The following is a 22,572-nucleotide window of genomic DNA, read 5'->3' as shown; positions in this document are numbered from 1 at the left end:
GTACTTTCGATTGTTTACAGTACCATTACATAGTTGTACATTCATCACCTAAATCAATCCCTGACACCTTCATTAGCACACACACAAAAATAACAAGAATAATAATTAGAGTGAAAAAGAGCAATTGAAGTAAAAAAGAACACTGGGTACCTTTGTCTGTCTGTTTCCCTCCCCTACTTTTCTACACATCCATCCATAAACTAGACAAAGTGGTGTTTGGTCCTTATGGCTTTCCCAATCCCATTGTCACCCCTCATAAGCTACATTTTTATACAACTGTCTTCGAGATTCATGGGTTCTGGGTTGTAGTTTGATAGTTTCAGGTATCCACCACCACCTACCCCCGTTCTTTAGAACCTAAAAAGGGTTGTCTAAAGTGTGCATAAGAGTGCCCACCAGAGTGACCTCTCGGCTCCTTTTGGAATCTCTCTGCCACTGAAGCTTATTTCATTTCCTTTCACATCCCCCTTTTGGTCAAGAAGATGTTCTCCGTCCCACGGTGCCAGGTCTACATTCCTCCTTGGGAGTCATATTCCATGTTGCCAGGGAGATTCACTTCCCTGGGTGTCTGATCCCACGTAGGGGGGAGGGCAGTGATTTCACCTTTCAAGTTGGCTTAGCCAGAGAGAGAGGGCCACATCTGAGCAACAAAGAGGCATTCAGGAGGAGACTCTTAGGCACAAATACAGGGAGGCCTAGCCTCTCCTTTGCAGCAACCGTCTTCCCAAGGGTAAAACTTATGGTAGAGGGCTCAACCCATCAAACCACCAGTCCCCTATGTCTGTGGTCATGTTAGCAACCATGGAGGTGGGGTAGGCGAATACCCCTGCATTCTCCACAGGCTCCTCAAGGGGGCACTACATCTTTTTTTTTTTTTTTTTCCCTTGTTTGTCTTTTTTCTTTTTTTCTTTTTTTTTTTTTTTAACTTTCCCTTCTTTTTTCAAATCACCTGTATGAAAAAAAAAGTTAAAAAGAAAACAAACATACAATAAAAGAGCATTTCAAAGAGACCATAGCAAGGGAGTAAGAAAAAGACAACTAACCTAAGATAACTGCTTAACTTCCAACATGTTCCTACTTTACCCCAAGAAAGTTACATAATATAGCAACATTTCAGTGAACTTGTTCCTACTACATCCATCAGAAATTAACAGACCATAGTCATTTCTGGGCATCCCCAGAACGTTAAATAGCTTATCTGTTCTTCTTGGATTATTGTTCCCCCTTCCTTAATTGCTCTCTACTGCTAGTTCCCCTACATTCTACATTATAAACCATTTGTTTTACATTTTTCAAAGTTCACATTAGTGGTAGCATATAATATTTCTCTTTTTGTGCCTGGCTTATTTCGCTCAGCATTATGTCTTCAAGGTTCATCCATGTTGTCATATGTTTCACCAGATCGTTCCTTCTTACTGCCGCGTAGTATTCCATCGTGTGTATATACCACATTTTATTTATCCACTCATCTGTTGAAGGACATTTGGGTTGTTTCCATCTCTTGGCAATTGTGAATAATGCTGCTATGAACATTGGCGTGCAGATATCTGTTCGTGTCACTGCTTTCCGATCTTCCGGGTATATACCGAGGAGTGCAATCGCTGGATCGAATGGTAGCTCTATATCTAGTTTTCTAAGGAACTGCCAGACTGACTTCCAGAGTGGCTGAACCATTATACAGTCCCACCAACAATGAATAAGAGTTCCAATTTCTCCACATCCCCTCCAGCATTTGTAGTTTCCTGTTTGTTTAATGGCAGCCATTCTAACCGGTGTTAGATGGTATCTCATTGTGGTCTTAATTTGCATCTCTCTAATAGCTAGTGAAGCTGAACATTTTTTCATGTGTTTCTTGGTCATTTGTATTTCCTCTTCAGAGAACTGTCTTTTCATATCTTTTGCCCATTTTATAATTGGGCTGTCTGTACTATTGTCATTGAGTTGTAGGATTTCTTTGTATATGCAAGATATCAGTCTTTTGTCAGATACATGGTTTCCAAAAATTTTTTCCCATTGAGTTGGCTGCCTCTTTACCTTTTTGAGAAATTCCTTTGAGGTGCAGAAACTTCTAAGCTTGAGGAGTTCCCATTTATCTATTTTCTCTTTTGTTGCTTGTGCTTTGGGTGTAAAGTCTAGGAAGTGGCCTCCTAATACAAGGTCTTGAAGATGTTTTCCTACATTATCTTCTAGGAGTTTTATGGTACTTTCTTTTATATTGAGATCTTTGGTCCATTTTGAGTTAATTTTTGTGTAGGGGGTGAGGTAGGGGTCCTCTTTCATTCTTTTGGATATGGATATCCAACTCTCCCAGCCCCATTTGTTGAAAAGACCATTATGGCTCAGTTCGGTGACTTTGGGGGCCTTATCAAAGATCAGTCGGCCATAGATCTGAGGGTCTATCTCTGAATTCTCAATTCGATTCCATTGATCTATATGTCTATCTTTGTGCCAGTACCATGCTGTCTTGGCAACTGTGGCTTTATAATAAGCTTCAAAGTCAGGGAGTGTAAGTCCTCCCACTTCGTTTTCCTTTTTTAGAGTGTCTTTAGCAATTCGAGGCATCTTCCCTTTCCAAATAAATTTGATAACTAGCTTTTCCAAGTCTGCAAAGTAGGTTGTTGGAATTTTGATTGGGATTGCATTGAATCTGTAGATGAGTTTGGGTAGAATTGACATCTTAATGACATTTAGCCTTCCTATCCATGAACATGGAATATTTTTCCATCTTTTAAGGTCCCCTTCTATTTCTTTTAGTAGAGTTATGTAGTTTTCTTTGTATAGGTCTTTTACATCTTTGGTTAAGTTGATTCCTAGGTACTTGATTTTTTTAGTTGCTATTGAAAATGGTATCTTTTTCTTGAGTGTCTCTTCAGTTTGTTCATTTCTAGCATATAGAAACATTACTGAATTATGTGCATTAATCTTGTATCCCGCTACTTTGCTAAATTTGTTTATTAGCTCTAGTAGGTGTATCGTTGATTTCTCAGGGTTTTCTAGATATAAGATCATATCATCTGCAAACAATGACAGTTTTACTTCTTCTTTTCCAATTTGGATGCCTTTTATTTCTTTGTCTTGCCGGATTGCCCTGGCTAGCACTTCCAGCACAATGTTGAATAACAGTGGTGACAGCGGGCATCCTTGTCTTGTTCCTGATCTTAGAGGGAAGGCTTTCAGTCTCTCACCATTGAGTACTATGCTGGCTGTGGGTTTTTCATATATGCTCTTTATCATGTTGAGGAAGTTTCCTTCAATTCCTACCTTTTGAAGTGTTTTTATCAAAAAGGGATGTTGAATTTTGTCAAATGCTTTTTCAGCATCTATTGAGATGATCAATTGATTTTTCCCTTTCGAGTTTTTAATGTGTTGTAATACATTGATTGTTTTTCTGATGTTGAACCATCCTTGCATGCCTGGAATGAACCCCACTTGGTCATGGTGTATGATTTTTTTAATGTGTCTTTGGATTCGATTTGCAAGTATTTTGTTGAGGATTTTTGCATCTATATTCATTAGGGAGATTGGCCGGTAGTTTTCCTTTTTTGTAGCATCTTTGCCTGGTTTTGGTATTAGATTGATGTTAGCTTCATAAAATGAGTTAGGTAGTGTTCCATTTTTTTCAATGTTTTGAAAGAGTTTGAGTAAGATTGGTGTCAGTTCTTTCTGGAAAGTTTGGTAGAATTCCCCTGTGAAGCCATCTGGCCCTGGGCATTTATTTGTGGGAAGATTTTTGATGACTGATTGGATCTCTTTGCTTGTGATGGGTTGGTTGAGGTCTTCTATTTCTTCTCTGGTCAGTCTAGGTTGTTCATATGTTTCCAGGAAATTGTCCATTTCTTCTACATTATCCAGTTTGTTGCCATACAGTTGTTCATAATATCCTCTTATAATTTTTTTAATTTCTTCAGGATCTGCAGTTATGTCACCTTTTTCATTCATTATTTTGTTTATATGGGTCTTCTCTCTTTTTGATTTTGTCAGTCTAGCTAGGGGCTTGTCAATCTTGTTGATCTTCTCAAAGAACCAACTTTTGGTGATATTTATCCTTTCTATTGTTTTTTTGTTCTCTATGTCATTTATTTCTGCTTTAATCCTTGTTATTTCTTTTCTTCTACTTGGTTTAGGATTGGTTTGCTGTTCATTTTCTAGCTTCTTCAGTTGATCCATTAGTTCTTTGATTTTGGCTCTTTCTTCCTTTTTAATATATGCGTTTAGTGCTATAAATTTCCCCCTTAGCACTGCTTTTGCTGCATCCCATAGGTTTTGGTATGTTGTGTTCTCATTTTCATTCGTCTCTATATATTTAGCAATTTCTCTTGCTATTTCTTCTTTAACCCACTGATTGTTTAGGAGTGTGTTGTTTAACCTCCAGGTATTTGTGAATTTTCTAAGTCTCTGATGGTTATTGACTTCTAATTGTATTCCATTGTGGTCAGAGAATGTGCTTTGAATGATTTCAATCTTTTTAAATTTATTGAGGCTTGTTTTATGTCCCAGCATATGATCTATTCTGGAGAAAGTTCCGTGAGCACTAGAAAAGTATGTGTATCCTGGTGATTTGGGATGTAATGTCCTGTAGATGTCTGTTAAATCTAATTCATTTATCAGATTGTTTAGGTTTTCAATTTCCTTATTGGTCTTCTGTCTGGTTGATCTATCTATAGGAGAGAGTGATGTGTTGAAGTCTCCCACAATTATTGTGGAAACATCAATTGCTTCCTTTAGTTTTGCCAATGTTTCTCTCATGTATTTTGTGGCACCTTGATTGGGTGCATAGACATTTACGATTGTTATTTCTTCTTGCTGAATTGCCCCTTTTATTAGTATGTAGTGGCCTTCTTTGTCTCTCAAAACATCCCTGCATTTGAAGTCTATTTTATCTGAGATTAGTATTGCTACACCTGCTTTCTTTTGGCTGTAGCTTGCATGAAATATTTTTTTCCATCCTTTCACTTTCAATTTCTTTGTGTCCCTGTGTCTAAGATGAGTCTCTTGTATGCAACATATTGATGGTTCATTTTTTTTGATCCATTCTGCGAATCTATATCTTTTAATTGGGGAGTTTAATCCATTTACATTCAACGTTAAAACCGTGAAGGCATTTCTTGAATCGGCCATCTTATCCTTTGGATTATGTTTGCCATATTTTTCCCTCTCTCTATTAATATCCTTTATTGTACCCATACCGAATCTCTTTAGTACTGAACCTTTCTCCAAGTCTCTCTGTCCTGTCTTTGTTTCTCTGTCTGTAGGGCTCCCTTTAGTATCTCCAGTAGGGCAGGTCTCTTGTTAGCAAATTCTCTCAGCATTTCTTTGTCTGTGAAAAATTTAAGCTCTCCCTCAAATTTGAAGGAGAGCTTTGCTGGATAAAGTATTCTTGGCTGGAAATTCCTCTCTCTCAGAATTTTAAATATATCGTGCCATTGCCTTCTCGCCTCCATGGTGGCTGCTGAGTAGTCACTACTTAGTCTTATGCTGTTTCCTTTGTATGTGGTGAATTGCTTTTCTCTTGCTGCTTTCAGAACTTGCTCCTTCTCTTCTATGTTTGACAGTGTGATCAGTATATGTCTCGGAGTGGGTTTTTTTGGATTTATTCTATTTGGAGTTCGCTGAGCATTTATGATTTGTGTATTTATGTTGTTTAGAAGATTTGGGAAGTTTTCCCCAACAATTTCTTTGAATACTCTTCCTAGACCTTTACCCTTTTCTTCCCCTTCTGGGACACCAATGAGTCTTATATTCGGACGCTTCATATTATCTATCATATCCCTGAGGTCCATTTCGAGTTTTTCAATTTTTTTCCCCATTCTTTCTTTTATGCTTTCATTTTCCATTCTGTCATCTTCCAGGTCACTGATTCGTTGTTCAACTTCCTCTAGTCTTGTACTATGAGTGTCCAGAATCTTTTTAATTTGGTCAACAGTTTCTTTAATTTCCATAAGATCATCCATTTTTTTATTTAGTCTTGCAATGTCTTCTTTATGCTCTTCTAGGGTCTTCTTGATTTCCTTCATATCCCGTACTAGGGTCTCATTGTTCATCTTTAGTTCTTTGAGTAGCTGCTCTAGGTGTGTCTCTTCTGGTCTTTTGATTTGGGTGCTTGGGCTTGGGTTATCCATATCGTCTGGTTTTTTCATATGCTTTATAATTTTCTGTTGTTTTTGGCCTCGTGGCATTTGCTGTCCTTGATAGGGTTCTTTTAGGGTTTGTAGACCAGTTGAAGTCCTTATCTCTAATTTATCAGATCTACAGCTTCGTGGAGTACACTTTCTCTAACTAACCAGCAGGTGGCGTCCACGAGCCACCTGTTCTCCACAAGCCAGATCTCCCCTGCTTAGCCTTTTTGGTGAGTGGGGGAGTGAGTCTTGTGGGGCCCAATTGGTGTCCCAAGCTTGCGTGTGTAGTTGGTGTTGCCTGCCCTGTATGTGGGGCGTGTTTCTGGGCAGTCGGGGAGGGGGGGTGGCCCTAACAATCAAATCTCCCTGATGATCCTAGAGTTTTAAAGCTACTGCAATAGTCTAATCCTTCAGTTCAGTCCTGCCACAGTTTGTCTCTGCCACTGACCCACAAGTCTTTGGTATTGGCGTATGGCTCCTGAGACTTGCAAGTGGGCCCCTCTTCCAGGCTGTGCACCCCGGGTCCTCTGTTGAGGGATGACTGTGCTATGTCACAGGTGAGTGCCGTCCCCCCAGGGCAGTTCTGGGCTGCTGGGCTGTGTTGGGAGGCTCCCAGTCTGCTCAAATGATGGCTGAATGGGGCTCTGTTAATTCACACTGCTCCCCCTTCCCAGCTCTGGGACATTCAGCTGAGGTTGCAGGGAAGGCTAATGTCCACGCCCAGTTTTGTGGTGTGTGCCTGTTATTTGAAGCACTTCCGTCACACTGGGTTGTCTGGGGCAGCTCTGGGCTATGGGGCTGGCGATGGGCAGGAGTGTTTCCTGTCCACCAGGATGGTGGCTGTGAGCGGACACCCCCCTTTTCTTGGGAAGTTGTGTTGTTTAGTGAATTTTCTCAGCCACTGGATTATTGCCTTTTGTCTCAGAGCTCTTATTTCTGCTCTTGACTTGACGTGCCCAAATTTCAATTCTTTGAAGCTTTCTGTATTGAGCTTCTTAGAGTAATTGTTTTAGAAAAAGCAAAAAGGATTTAAAAAAAAAAAAAAAAAAAAAAAAAAACAAAAAAAAAAAACGGCCCTCCTCAGAGATCTAATGGGTTATTGAAATGCTAATAGACAAAGCAACCAGGGCCATTAAGGAAAGGTGCCCTGGGCAGAGAGATCAGCCTTGCTTCGGGATTTGCATATGCGCCTCAAGGCCTGATCTCCGCCCTTCCCCTTTCTGTGTTCACCAGAACTCCAAAAATCCTCTGCTTTTACTTTGGAGCTTCTCGTGTTGTTTTCCTTCTATGCCCGTCTCCTCTCTGCTGGGCTGGCTGCTCTCAGAGTCTCTGGTGTCTGGCCTCAGTCTATCTATGGTTGGAGTTTGAATCAGTAGAATGAGTTTCCGATGAGAGCAGCCACTGCAATTCTCCCTTCTCCTTCCTGGAGCTGACAGCCCCTCCTCCCCCGGGACTGAGCCTGGCAGGGAGGGGCGCGGGTCCCCTGGCCGCAAAAACTTACAGATTTCGCTGATCTCAGCAGTTCCACGTTTTCATGAGTGTTGTATGAAGTATGCCCAAAGACAGATTGCTCTGTGGTGTCCAGTCCACGCAGTTCCTGGCTTTTTACCTACTTTCCTGGAGGAGTAACTAAAACATACAGCTCACCAGTCTGCCATCTTGCCCCGCTCTGTCTATGGCTACCTTTTGAGCTTTTTAAGAAAAGGGATTTTCTTTAACCTATGCCAGTGGTAAGAGAAGTATATAAAGCCCTTAACTTGCTGAACTATATTTTACTTACCTAGTATTGCTGATAGTAAAAGGTCTCTAATGTACCTGTCTAAATAGCTAGCTGATTTAATATACTAAACCTACACAGTGGTGCATTTGGAGGATGTCTAAGTTATTTATTATTTCCACAACAACATTCAGCAAATGTTTATTGTGCGTTCTGTGTGCCAGGCACTGTGTTAAGTAGAGGACTTGTTCCTGCCTAAGGAAAATGTAGGGATGGGGAACTTAAACATCTTTAGACTCCTAAAGATTCTTATTAAGTAAGTAAGTTTGGGGTGGAAACTGAGTATCTATATGTTAGCTGCTCCAGTGGATAGTTCTAAACCACTGGAATGGTGATGGTTCATCCACTGCATTATTTTGACTCAGGGAGAAGGAGTAGAGTGAGAAGGGTGTGCTGAGAAAGGGGCTTGAGGTTATTGGATGGGAGTGGTCAAGGAGGAGGTATATGGAGGAGTGTCTTGCTTTTGTAGAAAATGGGGAAAATGGCTAGTTTTTTGGTGACAGTTGATTTGAAATTAAATAAAACTTATTCGATTCCAGTTTATTTATAAACATAAATTAAGGGAGGCAGTTTACTCCAGTGTATTGTGTACTGACTGGAGAATCAGTTCTAATTCTGACTTTTCTTCTAACTGGCAAGTTAATTACCTCTCAGAACCTTCAGGTTTTTGTTTTTTTTTTTTATCTACCAAGTGAAAACAAGAGGATTAGACTACTAACTAGATTGGTCTTTTTACATTAAATGTTTCATTTGTTTATCTAATAGCCTTTTAGCGTTTTCCTCAGTTAACTGGAGATGGTTATTGTTTCCAAGAATTGAATTAATATGGGCATATCAAGGTTAACTTAAATTAATTGACAGTTATTTTGGGGTGTGTGTATGTGTGTGTGTGCGTCTGTGTTTTGAAGGTGTTATTAAGGTGTTTGGGATGGTTTTGATTTACTCCTCGAACTTTTATCTTTTCCCAGATGATCTCCTTGAACTATACATTTTAAATTACATTGACTTGTTCAGTTGCTTATGGCAATAGTCCTATGAATCAAAAACTTGGAGGGTGAGGTTCAGCAGTCTAGTTTAACAAGCTCTCCAGGTGATGCTGATGCAAGCTAAAGTTTGAGAACCACTGATCTTGTTGAAATTTAACAGCAGTGTTTATCCATGTGTTATGACTAGTGATCAGTTACTACAGAATTGGGTTTATGATGGAAGGTAAGTTGTTGAAGAAACTAGTAAAAGGAACAAAAGCCTTTGCAACACTTACTAGGCTAATCATAGGTTTGGAAGAAATTTGTCGTCATTACTGCTATTCTTCAGATAAGATGGCATTTATTCAATTATTTCAAAGGTACAACTCAAACTAGTAAGATTCCACCCTGTAGATTGGATTGCTTTTTCTTTCCACCCCTCCTTCCCTCATGGATTTTTTTTTTTTTTATTTTTAACAAAAAAAACTTTGAGCAGAGTTTCCTTTTGTCTTAATACTCTGGGAGAGATAAAAGGTCTTGGGTACTTGTAAGTGCACCTCCTCAGTGTGGTACAAAATGTTGAAGGGAATGTGAGAAGACTTATTCTCAAGTTTATGATCCCTTTGAAGTCACTCAAAGCTATTAGGTCAGTAAGTAGTTAATCAAGTGCTTAGTGGATAATAGTAGGTATTCTCAGAAGAGAGATATCTGTAGGTGCTGCTTGTAAGATAGCTAGGATTTGGATGGATGAATCGATAGGAAGCCAGTTGAAGAAGCTGAACGAGGTAGGAGTCTATGTAATGGTGAGATCAGCTTAAGTAGAGCAGAGTTTATAAATGGTAAAAAATAATATTTTAGAGGCTGGGGGTTTGATGCTATGAAGAAAGATAAACAGAAGTTATCAGATTAGATTCACTCTTTTGGGTTTGACTTGCTGTAGCTGTGTTTGTCTGTCTTTTGTCCTTTATTTCCCCAGAAATTAGTGGCTTAAAACACACACACGCACACACACACACATACATACAGTGAAACAGTTCTGTGGGTCAGGAATCAGGGTTTGGGTGCCTCTGGCTCAGGGTCTGTCATAAAGCTGCAGTCAAGGTGTCAGCTGGGGCAGTTCTGGAGGCTTTACTTGGATAGAATCCCCTTCTAAGCTCACTCATCTAAGCTCACTCACTCACTTCCTTGCCATGTGAACCTCTGCGAAAAGCTGCTTACAACATAGTAGCTTGTTTCCCCCAGAGCTAGGAATCTGAGAGAGTGCCCCCAGGATGGAAGCCACAGTCCTTTTGTAATTAATCTCAGAAATGACATCCTATAACTTTTGCCATATTGTATTTGTTGGGAGTGAGTAACCAAATGCAGACCTCACCGAGGAGGGCATTAAACAAGGGAATGAATATCAGTAGATGGGATCACTGGGCACCACCTTAGTGGCTGCCTGCCATACTATATGTCTAGCTAGCTAGCTATATCTGATTCAGTCCAAGAGGTGACTATAACTATTGTATAATGTTAATTTCATGGACTATACTAATGGGAGGGCATAGTAGTTTGGATTTTTAGTTTTGGATTAACAACAAATTATTTGTATTTGGCTTTGTGTAGTATGATTAAACCTTAATTACCTTTCAATAGCTAAGACTGAAATAGTTTACAGTCTGAGGATTGGCAAGAATTTGAGATTTTTCAATTCATTTTTTTTTTACCCTAGCTACATATTAGAATTATTGTTTTTTTTAATGTGATTTTTATTTTGAGATAATTGTAGATTCATTTGCAGTTGTAAGAAATAATCCAGAGAGAGCCCATGCAGCTTTTCCCTGATTTTTCCACAAAGATAACATCTTTGAAAATAATAGCACAGCATAACATTGATGCAGTCTGTCGAATTTATTCAGAATTCATTAGATTAAAAAAAAAAAAAAAAATGCAGGTACCCAGGCCCTTTCCCAGACAAAGTAAATGGGTCTCTGGGAGTTTAGACCAGGTATTGTCATTAAACAGAAGTCTTACCTGGATTATTTGAATGCATAGCTAAGGTAGAGAGGCCCTGTCCAATGTCCTCTAAGTAAAAGATCCTTTCTGTAGCATACCAGTCTCTGCTTGACTACAAGTAAATGACAGTTGCTGTTTTGTGGTGTGTTTGACCCTTTTGATTTAAAAAAAAAAAGGAAAGGAATTCTGCTCTGTTAACTTCCATCCATTGTTCCTAGGGTAATCCTCTGGATGCAGTTTTTTTATGACTATCATTTTGGAAGCCTAAAGGGAAAACTTTTTTTCCCTGAAGTTAACAATTACCCTGTTCTTCAGTCCTTCCTTTTATAATTTTGATTATGCATGTTGCCTACTTCTCCATTTTCCAATTAGCCAGTGTCTTTCTTATAATAGGCCTGTGCCTATTATATCACAGTCCATAGTTTCGCTAATATCTTGATTAACTTAAAAATAACTTAATTATTCCCATTTAGTTAGTGATGGGATAAATAAAACAATGAGAATTTATTTGGGTGTATATTTGATGACCACATATTGGATGAGAGAATGATCTATATATAATCAGAGGTGCTAATAAGTTATTTTATGATTCCTGTTACAATGCCAAAGTGATAGTGTTAGAAGATGGCAAAAAAAAAATGTTTAAATTCCAAAAAGATAAGCTCTTCAAGACCCCTGAATATACAAGAGGCCCGTGTAGATTAAACTTTATTTGCATGTAGTTTCCTGGCACTTTCTGTGACTATATAGCTGTTAAAGGCAATTGAGTCACTCTAATACAGCAGTTCTTAAAGTGGTTCTTAAAGAACAAAACTATTTTATAATACTTAGATGTTATTTGCCTTTTTAAATGTGTTGACATTTGTACTGATAGTGCAGAAGCAATGGGTGGGTAATACCACTGGCACAAATCAAAGCAGTGGCACCAAATTACACTGGTAGTTATTGTATTTTTGCTTCCATACACTTATACTAAAAAATAACAGTTTCACTTATTGTCCTTGATGAAGCAGTGCATTATTAGTTTTATTAAATTTTATCCCTTGAGTGCACATCTTAATAGCCCTGTGACAAAATGGGAGATAAGCGTAAAGCAGTTTTGCCTATTGAAGTATGGTGGCTGTCTCAAGGAAAAACATTTGTGCAATTGTTTGACTTGTGAGCTGAAAAATTGGCTTTTTTGATGGAGCACCATTCCTACTTGAAGGAACCACTGGCAAACTATGGTTATGTAGACATATGGCAAATAAACATATAGCAGATGTTTTCTTCAAATGAATGAAGCAGGTTGGTCATTTCAAGGAAAGTGGCTGACAGGATTTGTTACCAATGATAAAATTTGAGTTTGCAAGTGAAAATTGGAATTTTGGAAAATTTATATCTGCTGTTCTGGAGTGTGACAGCTTCCTAGTGCTGATGAGATATTGCATAGTGAAATGTATCAACATTTGAAAGATCTGTGTAGATAGTGAACCAGTATTTTCCAAAATGACCAGTGCATGATGTTTCACATGGGTAAAAGATTCATTTAAAGTATAAGATAGACCAAATAGATTGTAATACAAGAAGTATGAAATGGTTTCAGATTCTAAATTATAATGAGCCCTAAGAAACTACCGCTTTTTGAGTTTAGTCAGAAAAGGCTGTTAAAGTGCTCCTCCCTTTTCCGACTACATATCTTTCTGAGGCCACATTTTCTTCATATTCTTCAAACAAAACAGCATATTGCATGTGGTTGAATGCAGAAGCAGATATAAAAATCCAGCTGTTTTTTCTTAAGCCATGTATTATTGGACTTTGAAACATGTAAAATAGTGCACTATTCTCACTAAATTTTTTAGAAGTTATTTTTGATAAAAATATGTCATTTATATTAAAATATAATGGTTTATTGCTGTTACTTTAAATGAATTAAATTATTTGAAAAATTCTGTTTTAATGTCTTAACATGGTAAATATTGAGAAAACTCACATGAACAAAACTCTTCGGGTTTCTAGTAATTTTGAACATGAAAAGGGAGACCAAACAGAATCACTACTTTAAATCAGAATTATTTCTGAATCATTAAAGAAATGTGATGTATGCTTGCAAACAGGAGATATGACCAGATTACCTAATTCTCTAACCACATTGCCTGAGTTTACTATAAATTTGCAATGGATTATGAAGTTACAAATTAAGAATAGGTATTTCCTGATTAATCAGAAAAAGTTATATGTAAGCTATATTAGCTGCTGTAAGGGTATTGTTCCGGCTTGCAAAAGCTGTCAAATACAGTATACCAGAAATGTACTGGCTTTTACAGCGGGGTTCACAAATTTGCAATTCTAAGGCCTTGACAATATCCCAATTAAGGCATCAATAGGACGATACCTTCTCTGAGGAAAGACCTGTGGCACCTGGGGTACCTCTGTCACATGGGGAATGCACATGACCAGAGTCTGCTGGTCCTCTTCCGGGGTTGGCTTCTGGTTTCTGTTGCTTTCTCCAAAATCTCTCTGGGCTTCTGTCTTAGCCTCTCTCTCTCAGCTCCTGTGCATCCTTGCTTGTTTTTCCCATGGTGTTTCTCTCTAATGAGTCTGGGATTCCTCTCTTAACTTCCCTGGGGCAAACTCTGGATTCATCTCTTAGCTTCTCTCCCTGTTTTGGTTTCAACTGCTGTCTCCAAAATGTCTCTGGGTGTTTTCTCTCTAAGTGTGTCTGAACTCTCTTCAAAATGTCTCTGCCTTTTATCCTGTCTTAGAGGATGCCAATAAACTAATTAAGACCCACCTTCAATGGGTGGGGTCGTGTCTCCATGGAAACAACCTAATCAAAAAGGACCCCACCTACAATAGGAGTGCACCCACAAGGTTGAATTAAAAGAACATGGCTTTTGTGAGATACAGCATAGGTATTAACAAAAATACTAGATTCTATACTTAAGAAATCTAAAAAATGTCAATCATAAGAGGTGCCTAGTTGGGGAAGGATAGTTGGAGGTAGAATGGAGTGCATTATTTCTTCAAGGAGCTAGCAGAGATCCTACCTGACATATTCTAATAATTTGTTTATATTCTGACTTCCCACATTAAGATGAAAGCTCTAAGACAGCAGGAACTTTGTTCATTGCTGTCATTCCTCATGCCCAGAACAGTAAAAGACATAGTGGGCACTTTGAACACATTTTCTTTTCTTTTTTTCCTTTTTTTTTTTTTTTTTTTGACATGTTAGGTATTTTTGTTTCACCTCCATTTATGAAGGATATTTTTACCTTGAATATAATTGTAGGTTGGCAGTTATTTATTTATTTTTTCCAGTATTTTAAAAATTACATGGTTTTCTGGCTCCCATTGTTTCTGTTGGGAAGAAATTAAGGGATCTTTTTAAAAAACCTGGGTGCTTTTGAGATTTTGTCTTTGCCATTAATATGTCTAGGAGTGGTTTTCTTTGTTTATGCTGCTTGGGGTTTTCAGATCCTCTTAAACCTGATGTCTCTTATCTTTTGAAAATTCTCAGTTCTGCCTCATTTATCTACTTTTCTTCTGAGACTTCAGTTACACATATTAGAACTTTTCATTATGTTCTGTGTATCCAGTGTTCTTATGTGTATCTTCCATCCAGTTTCTCTGTGTTTTAGTTTGGATAATTTTACTGATTTATCTTGCAGTACTCTAAATCTGTATTCTCCTGTGTCTCATCTGCCATTAAACACATCTGTTTAGTTCTTAATTTTAGATACTGTATTTTTCAATTCCGAAAATCCTTTTTTTTTAATAGAAACTAATTTTCTGGTGATTCCATTTTCTACCTTTTGTTTTTTCCCAGGGTTTTTCTCTCTAAGCGTCTGGGGTTCCTCTCTTAGCTTCTCTGGGGCAAACTCTGGATTTCATCTCTTAGCTTGTGTCCTGGTTTTGGTTTCAACGGCTGTCTCCAAAATGTCTCTGATGCTGGATTTATCCAGATTTTCATTCTTCCTTCACCTAGGCAGTTAAAGTGGTGAATAATCACCTTATTCTAATAAATCTGAGTTCTAGTTTTATTATATCTCAGTCTATTTCTGATCTGCTCTGGCCCTTTGGAGTATTCACCTTTAAGTACCTGCTGTATTCTCAGCAGTTCCTCCCCACTCAAACTTTAATCATTGACTGAAAGCACCACTCTGCGCCTTACCAGCGTTACCTTTAGATTTTTAGTCTCTGGCTCTGTGCAATTCCAGGATTCAGCAAATGTACTGAGGGGAAGACCAGTCATTGCATGAGACCCATTCTAAGTAACAACTCTGCTAGTTACTTTGTGTATTGGTCTCCTGTTGCTGCTAAAATAAATTAACACAGACTTAGTTGCTTAAAACCACATTATTACAGTTTGGGGAGTCAGAAGTTCGAAATGGATCTCTCTGGGCTAAAATCAAGGAGTTGGCAGGCCTGTGTTCCTTCTGGAAGCACTGGGGGAGAATCTGTTTCCTTGCCTTTTCCAGCTTCTAGAGGCTGCCTGTAGATCTTGGCTTTGGTTGCTTCTTCCGCCTTCAAAGTCAGCAACATAGCATCTTCAAATATCCCTTTGATTCTATCCTGTTTTTGACTTCCACTTCCACTTGAAGGACCCTTGTAATTACATTGGACAGACTAGGATAATCTCATTTGAAGGCCAGCTAATTAGCAACCTTAATTCTCCTTGTCTCTGGTAGACCATCAGCTCCTTGTTTGCCCCCGGGGTAAAAGTCTCTGCAGATGTCAGTTCACCAGCTCTTCCAGTTCTTGTTGCTTTGGCAGCTCTTTACTGTCCTCAGACAGATGATTTCTGGAAATTATCTGGCTTTTCTTAGTTCTTGGTGGGGGTGCTAGCTTATCTCTTAGCTTATCTTTCCTACCTGGAAGGGGAACAATACATATTTTTAAAATGAATACCCTTAGTCTGTGGAATATATGTAGGATTTTTGAAGCATGCATTCCATGGGAACAATAACCAGTTAGTGGACTGTGGAATGCTCTTTTGAACTTGGATTCTAGCTAGAAAGTATTATATTTTAATGATTGGAGTAAGGTTTCTGTCTGGGATTCGAAAAATAACAGGATGGAGGGTAAAAAACCCTATTTATTTTTATATGAGGTGGGGCTTAACGAACACTGACAACAGTGATAATAATAGCTGCTCTTAGTGGAGTATGTTAGATGTTTTCATGTGTATTGATTTGTTACAAAACCCCACCAAAGTAGATAGCATTGTCTCCATTATAGAGATTAGTAAATTGAAGTTAGAGAAGGTAAGAGATGTATACACGCAGGTATTTTCCTTTATTAATAAGAGACGATGAAGGTAATTGAAACCAGGTTTTTTTGACTTTATAAAAAGCTAGCTCTTTCTGCTATACCGTACTTTTCAGACTTGTAGTTGTACTTTGTGACTAAGCCAAATTCTTGTACCTAAGTTCTCTCTGTATTTGTATGCTGAAAACTTAATACTAAAATAGATCTTCTACTGTAGCTAATTGCTACATAGCAGATTATGCTAAAACTTGGTGGTTTAAAACAACAAACATTTATTATCTCATAGTTTCAGAATGGTTAGCTGGATGGTTCTGGCTCAGGGTCTCTGAGGTTGTCATCATCTTGTCAGTGGGTGCTGCATTCATCTAAACGCCTGACTTGGGCTGAAGTAACTGCTTTCAAGAAAGCTCACTCACATGACTGTTGGTAGGAAGCCTTAGTTCTTCTTTGCTTGGACCTCTTCATGGGGCTACTTGAGTGTCCTCACTTCATGGTAGCTGGTTTACTCCGGAGCAAATAACCCAAGAGTACAAGATGGACACTGTATTGTCTTTTATGACCTAGCTTTGGAAGTCATACTCTTTGATTTCTTGGTTACACTTGCATTGGTTACACAAGTCAGCCCTATTTAGTATGGGAGGATTATACAAATTCCAAGAGTTGGGGGTCTTTGGGGGCCATCTTGGAGGCCTGCTACCACAGATACCATGTGGAAAGACAGAAATATGGCTGTAAAGCTAGATTTTAGTTCCAGGATCATAAGATTAAAAAGAAAATGATGTTATACTTAATGAGTAATAAAAAGTGACCTTGAAAGTCCTCTAAACTGTGTTGGGCAGTCCCAACATAGTCTTACCAAAATCATAGGTAGGACAAACAAGTATTTATAAAGCTCTTAATTGTATTACATTATCTGTTATATCTGTTAATTCACATTCTCTATAATTTCATAAAACTCTTGTACCTTACAGTCTAGGAATAGAGTCTAGGCCTATCTATATTACTATTGGTGTGACCTTAGACTAACTCAATCCTTAGGCTGAATTTGCCTTATAAAAGGAAAGATTTGGGCTTGACAGTTTCCAACATTCTTTTCCAGTTATTAGATTCAAGTAATGGCAAAGGATAATTAGTGTAACTGCTTACCAGATAGGAAGCTAAAAGACCAAAACCTTCCTTTCTCTCTGATCTAATGCCACTGTGTATCTTGAACTTGATCCTCTTTAGGCTTTTACTATCCCTAAAAACCACCCTACTTCTTCCTAGAACCATGTTCTGCCTAATCTGTACTAGACCTTTACATTCTTATATTTCCCCCAGGCACATGTGCTTGGCAGAAAGTGTATAAAGATGGAGTGCATTTGTTTCCTGGGCTAATAGTCTAGGCAGGGCAAACTGACATGTTAAATAAACATTGATAGTAAAGGCAGTAACTCAGGACCTAACATGCTTGCCTTTATCAATGTGTTGCCTGGTATCAGTTATTTCCTATTCCCAGCCTTGCTCTGGCCTGGTTTAGTGTTGCTATTATCCAGAAATTCTACACCATGACAGTTTGTCTTTTGAAGTGTTATTTTTATACCATGTAAACCCTGGTGTGTGGTTTACTTTTATTGTGTGTTGGCCTCTCTTTGCTGCTGAATTAAGTAAAGCGCTGCCCTCCAAAGTGACCATTTGGTTATTAGGAAAGAAGGAAAATAATGACCTTCATGGAAGGGTAGAGTCATGTTGAAAGCTATTAAAAGTTACTAGGCCCTCTTTGGCAAAATCAGAAAAATTGGAAGAACATGAAAAGGGTGATTTTGATGGAAAATAGGGTCTTTGCAGCTTTTGAGAATAGTACAGTCATCAAAGAGTTTTCAGGGAATGCTGAAGTATTTCCCTTTCTTAAAGGTCAGTCATCCTATTCAGTTTGACAGTGTCCAAACATATTCATAATTGATTTAAATCTATGGTTTGAGGAGATATACCAAATCTTTACCATTCATCACTAAGTAGAGGGTGGAGTGGGATAGGTGGTGGTACTTAGGAGGAACCTACTTGGCAGAGTGGGTTCGCAGAACATGTTCCATGCCTGGGGTCCAATAGCCAGGTTACTAGGGATGTAGATTAGGATAAAAGATTTCTTAACATGGTAGATCATCCTTTCCATAGTTTGGCCCCTGCCTACTCTATCTACTAGTCATACTCATCCAGGCATAGCAAAATATTGACCTTCCTGGTGAAATTTTTCTCTGTGCCTTTATAAGGCTTTTTCCTTTACATCACATGCTTTCCCCCTGATAAACTCCTTCAACTTCAAGACCCACTTTAATTACCATTTCTTTTTTGATCTCCTCTCCGAGTGGGTTTCAGAACTTTGTATGTACTTTAATAAGCTGTCTCTTTATTATCATTATTTATTCTCCCTCTAGACTCTGAAATCCTTGAGGGTAGGACCAGTATACTAATTTTGGTAGTCTCATTGCCCAGCACAGTTCCTGGAACATAGTTGTTAAACAAACATAGAGTTAGTAGTCAAAATTAATTATGAATGAGTTTTTTTAAAATTGATTTTATGACTAATAAAAATAAATATTGGTATTAGATCCATTTTTTTTCCTCTTGTGAATTGATCACCGTTCTCTGCAACTGTCTTTACTGAATTAACGCTTCTTTCTCGATCTCTAACATGTTTTCTTTCTTTTTTTTCCTCAGCCATTCATTTCAGATTTTAATCATCACAACTATTCTGTGAAGTAGATGAAATTTTTACTATTATATGGATAAGAAAATTGAGGCTTAGAGGAATAAATAACTTGCCTAAGTTTTCAGAACTGGGATTGTAACTCAGTATTTTGAATCATTAAATAGAAATAAAATATTATTTCTTGTGTGCTGGGTATTTGCTGTTTGCCTCTCCAGATCCACACTCTACCTTTCTCCACCCTGCTCTGTGCCCCAGCAGACTGTCTTGCACAGACTATGTCACTGGGCTCTGACTTGTGACTTCATTGCTATGGCCTGTGAATCCAGATAAGTGGAGTAGAGTCAGAAGCCTATAGTACATGTCCTATCTAAAACTTTTGGAATATGTCTTCAAGAAAATTTCAGAAATTGCTATTACAACATTTACTATTTTATAGTCCAGTGTAAACATTTTAAATCCTAGTTTAACACAAAATAATTCCACTGCTTGACCTAAGTTCTAGAATGCATATATATTATGTAAAACTTATTCATGATTTATGTTTGAAATTATAAATTAAGACCAGTGGTCTACAAAGCCCACCATTTTCCCTCTGACAGAAGGACCAAGAGATTCTGGAAGAAAAGCATTGTAAAATTGTTATGGGTACACTATATAACCAATGCTCGTTTTAAGGGAGAATAACTGACTTTACCTATTTTGTATATTTAAAAAAGAGTACTTTTGTGAAATTCTCAGATGAGTTTATTATTGATACTACCCACCATTTAAACTTAAATTTGAGAAACATGCCTTTACCTTTAAACCTATTCTTCTTCAGTTCTTTTGAAGGGGGAATCTTTAATAGATGGAGTAAGTGTCAGATTATTTGTTATTTAAAATGAAAATAATATGTCTTTGAAAACAGAATATGTATACATAATTTTATTCACCAATCTTTTATTTTAAACTGGAGTGTTTTTTTTTTTAAATATAAGTTTGATTTCATTGGCTCTAAAATTTTGTCTGTTTTCTATAATCACCACAATTCATTGCAAATTAGTATAGTTTTCGCCAGGTTCTCAGAATATATCATACTGTCTGAAACTTGATTTGTAATGTTACATTTCACCCAACTGTAAAGCCAAACAAGGGAAAATAGGTTTTTAAAAGTCACAAAGGTCTTGTAATTGCCCTTAGTAATGAAAGCATAATATTTAATCAAAAGCTGAAGAATTAAGGATGTCAGTAAATTTGACTGATCTTTGTTTCATTCTGGAGTCAGCACAATTTTTGATTCATATTGAGTTAGCTTAACAAAGAATCTTAAAGGTTATACAGGCCAAACCACTTTCCATGTATACCTCCCTATAAAATGTTTCCTGAGCCTATTCTTAAACCTCTACCAGAGTTAACCCCTACAGCGAATTCCAGAGGCCCCATATTTCATATTTGAACAGCTCTGGTTTAAAGTTCTACCATATACTGAGCTTATGTCTGTCTCCTTGTACCTTCTCACTTGAACTTACCTGGTTCTTTCCCTTCCTCCTTGAGCACTTTGTATAATTTTAAAGACTAACTTAACAAATTGGAGACAACCAGTGTATTAACATACATCCATGCTAACACATATTTGTACAGAATCCAGAATAAAGCTGTTGCTTTACTTCATGTATTTGTTGATTAGGAAGATTATTCTGCAGTGATATTTAGGATTCAGGCCTTTGCATGTGTGCTCAGGTAAAGTTACATAAGGTAGAACGCTACAGCAGCACATGTACACCCTGCTAAGTTAAATCCCAGACAAGGCTAAGGCAGATCTGTTTGTGCGTACAGTCACTATAGAGCATTGGTGTTTACAGTTACTAGTGAACAGGTAACTCATCTTGATATTGCTATATTATTGGTAGTTTTGGGATTTTGAGTCCTGTATATTTCCTCTGACTCTGCATCTTTAAAAATACCAGCCTTTGCTAGACAGTGCTGATTAGCAACACATAAAATGTTTTCTGCCATCTTTTTCAAGCTTTGGGGTCAGTTTAAGTGAAGAATACCCTTAAATTGCTATGCAAACTTCTTTGTGAATCAGGATTTTCTTTATTCTGTGTAGCCAAAACAAAATACAGAAATAAGGGTGCAAACGCCTAGGCTAACATGACTCGTATCCATAACCTCTGATTTTAAAAAATGCTTTGATAAGTTTTAGAATTTTAAGATAGACTATTGTGAAATATAACATATATACAGAAATGTGATAACTTTCAAAGTAAGATAGATTATTGATAAACTTTTTTTAGGAATTAAAAACTTTATTTTTTTTTGACTGTGTGCATATTTGCTTGATTTAACACAAAATTCATAAAGTACATAAGATAATTCATCTCCCCCATTCTTATATGTCAGCTACCTGGTTCTCTCCTTCAGAGGCAGTTAGTATTATTAATGTATTAATTCCTAATACTTTGCTCTTAAATGCAGAATCTTCACTGTTCCCCTAACCTGATTTTTATCTTTCTTTTAATACCTTCTATGTCATGCTATGATTGTGTTTTTTACGTTTCTGATGTTAATAGGTCCCTAAAAATAATGCTTCAGTTTAATTGGGATATAAGTTGGGTACCTGATTGATTTTACCAGCTAGTAAAATCTTTAGCTGTGACACTATACCTAGAGGAATACAGATACGGGACAACTCTTTAAAGAGGCAGTTGTAAATAAATTACAGTACAGTGATTTGTGCAACAGAAGTAGAAGGTCAGAGAAGGAATGTTCACTGTTTTCTGGAAAGGACTGGCAAATCTTGGTGGAGGTGGTCTGAGCTAGGTTTTGAAAAATGAATAATGACTCACTAGGCAGATGGGGTTAAAGATGGCATTCCAGACAGAGAAAGAGGAGGACTGGAATGTACAGAGGCAGAAGCTGTTAATGGTCTGGTATGTTGAATGAACAATAAGGAATTGAAAATCGCTAAAATTATTGGAAAATAAAGTGGTAGGAACTGGGGCAAGACAGGTAGGCAGCATGATCATCTTGTGAAGGGCTTGCAGATGTCAAGTTCATGTGTTTTACTATAGTGTATGGTATGTGTGTCCTTCTGGTTCCCCCTTCCCCTTTGTATTCCTTGATTTTAATTTTTAACAAGTCTGTCTATCTGGCCTTTGCCGCTGTGGCCCATTGATCTGTCCATCTGTCTGTTACAGTGCATATTGGGTACTTCCAGAAGTATGAATTCATTGATGCAAAGGACAGGCGGGCTGCAGCAGCAAAGGTAGGACAGAATCATTACAAAGACAAGTTCTAAAAGGCCTGTTGAACACACATATGTGCACACACTCATTGGCAGGAAATAACTAATTATTTAAGGGCACACTGTTATCCTGTAAATCATTCTGAAAAGCTTATTTTGACAATACAAATTTGATGTATCTGTTTATAATGGGCACTGTGTTATTTAAATCAGAAGACTACTTAACACTCAACAAAGTAAATTGGCATTTATCACTATCTTTGTAAAAAATACTAATAGATGATTAATTGAATGAAGATATTAATGGTGTCATGGACCTGGTTGGTTTTAGAAACAAAGGATGCCTTTTGTAAAATGGTGGGAAGAAAAAAAGTTGGAAAGATACTGATCTGTCTGTGCATGTACTTAAATATTTAAATTCCTGATTCTTTAATATTTTGATGAAAATAATCTAAATCTTCCAAGTTGTTCTTTAGCTAAATTTATAAGGAAACTTTGGGATTTTGATTTAAATTGGTAACATTTCTTTCAGTTAAAATCACAATTTCTAG

General features: G+C 37.6%; 1 protein-coding gene across 2 annotated transcripts in view; it reads left to right on the top strand.

The window, feature by feature from the left end:
• Positions 1-22,572, top strand: part of ARIH1 (ariadne RBR E3 ubiquitin protein ligase 1) — a 163,928-nt gene that overhangs the window by 3,999 nt on the left and 137,357 nt on the right. The window contains exon 2 of one of the 2 annotated variants that reach the window (XM_037833496.1): positions 21,975-22,042. The exons of the other annotated variant lie outside the window; for it this stretch is intronic. Coding sequence (XP_037689424.1) covers positions 21,975-22,042 — 68 coding nt within the window. The remainder of the gene's footprint in view (positions 1-21,974; positions 22,043-22,572) is intronic. 2 annotated transcript variants of the gene reach the window in all.

The sequence above is a fragment of the Choloepus didactylus genome, chromosome 4 (genome assembly GCF_015220235.1).
Source record: "Choloepus didactylus isolate mChoDid1 chromosome 4, mChoDid1.pri, whole genome shotgun sequence".
In the NCBI taxonomy this organism is placed as follows: Eukaryota; Metazoa; Chordata; class Mammalia; order Pilosa; family Megalonychidae; genus Choloepus; species Choloepus didactylus.
This window is presented reverse-complemented; position numbering and strand designations above follow the sequence as displayed.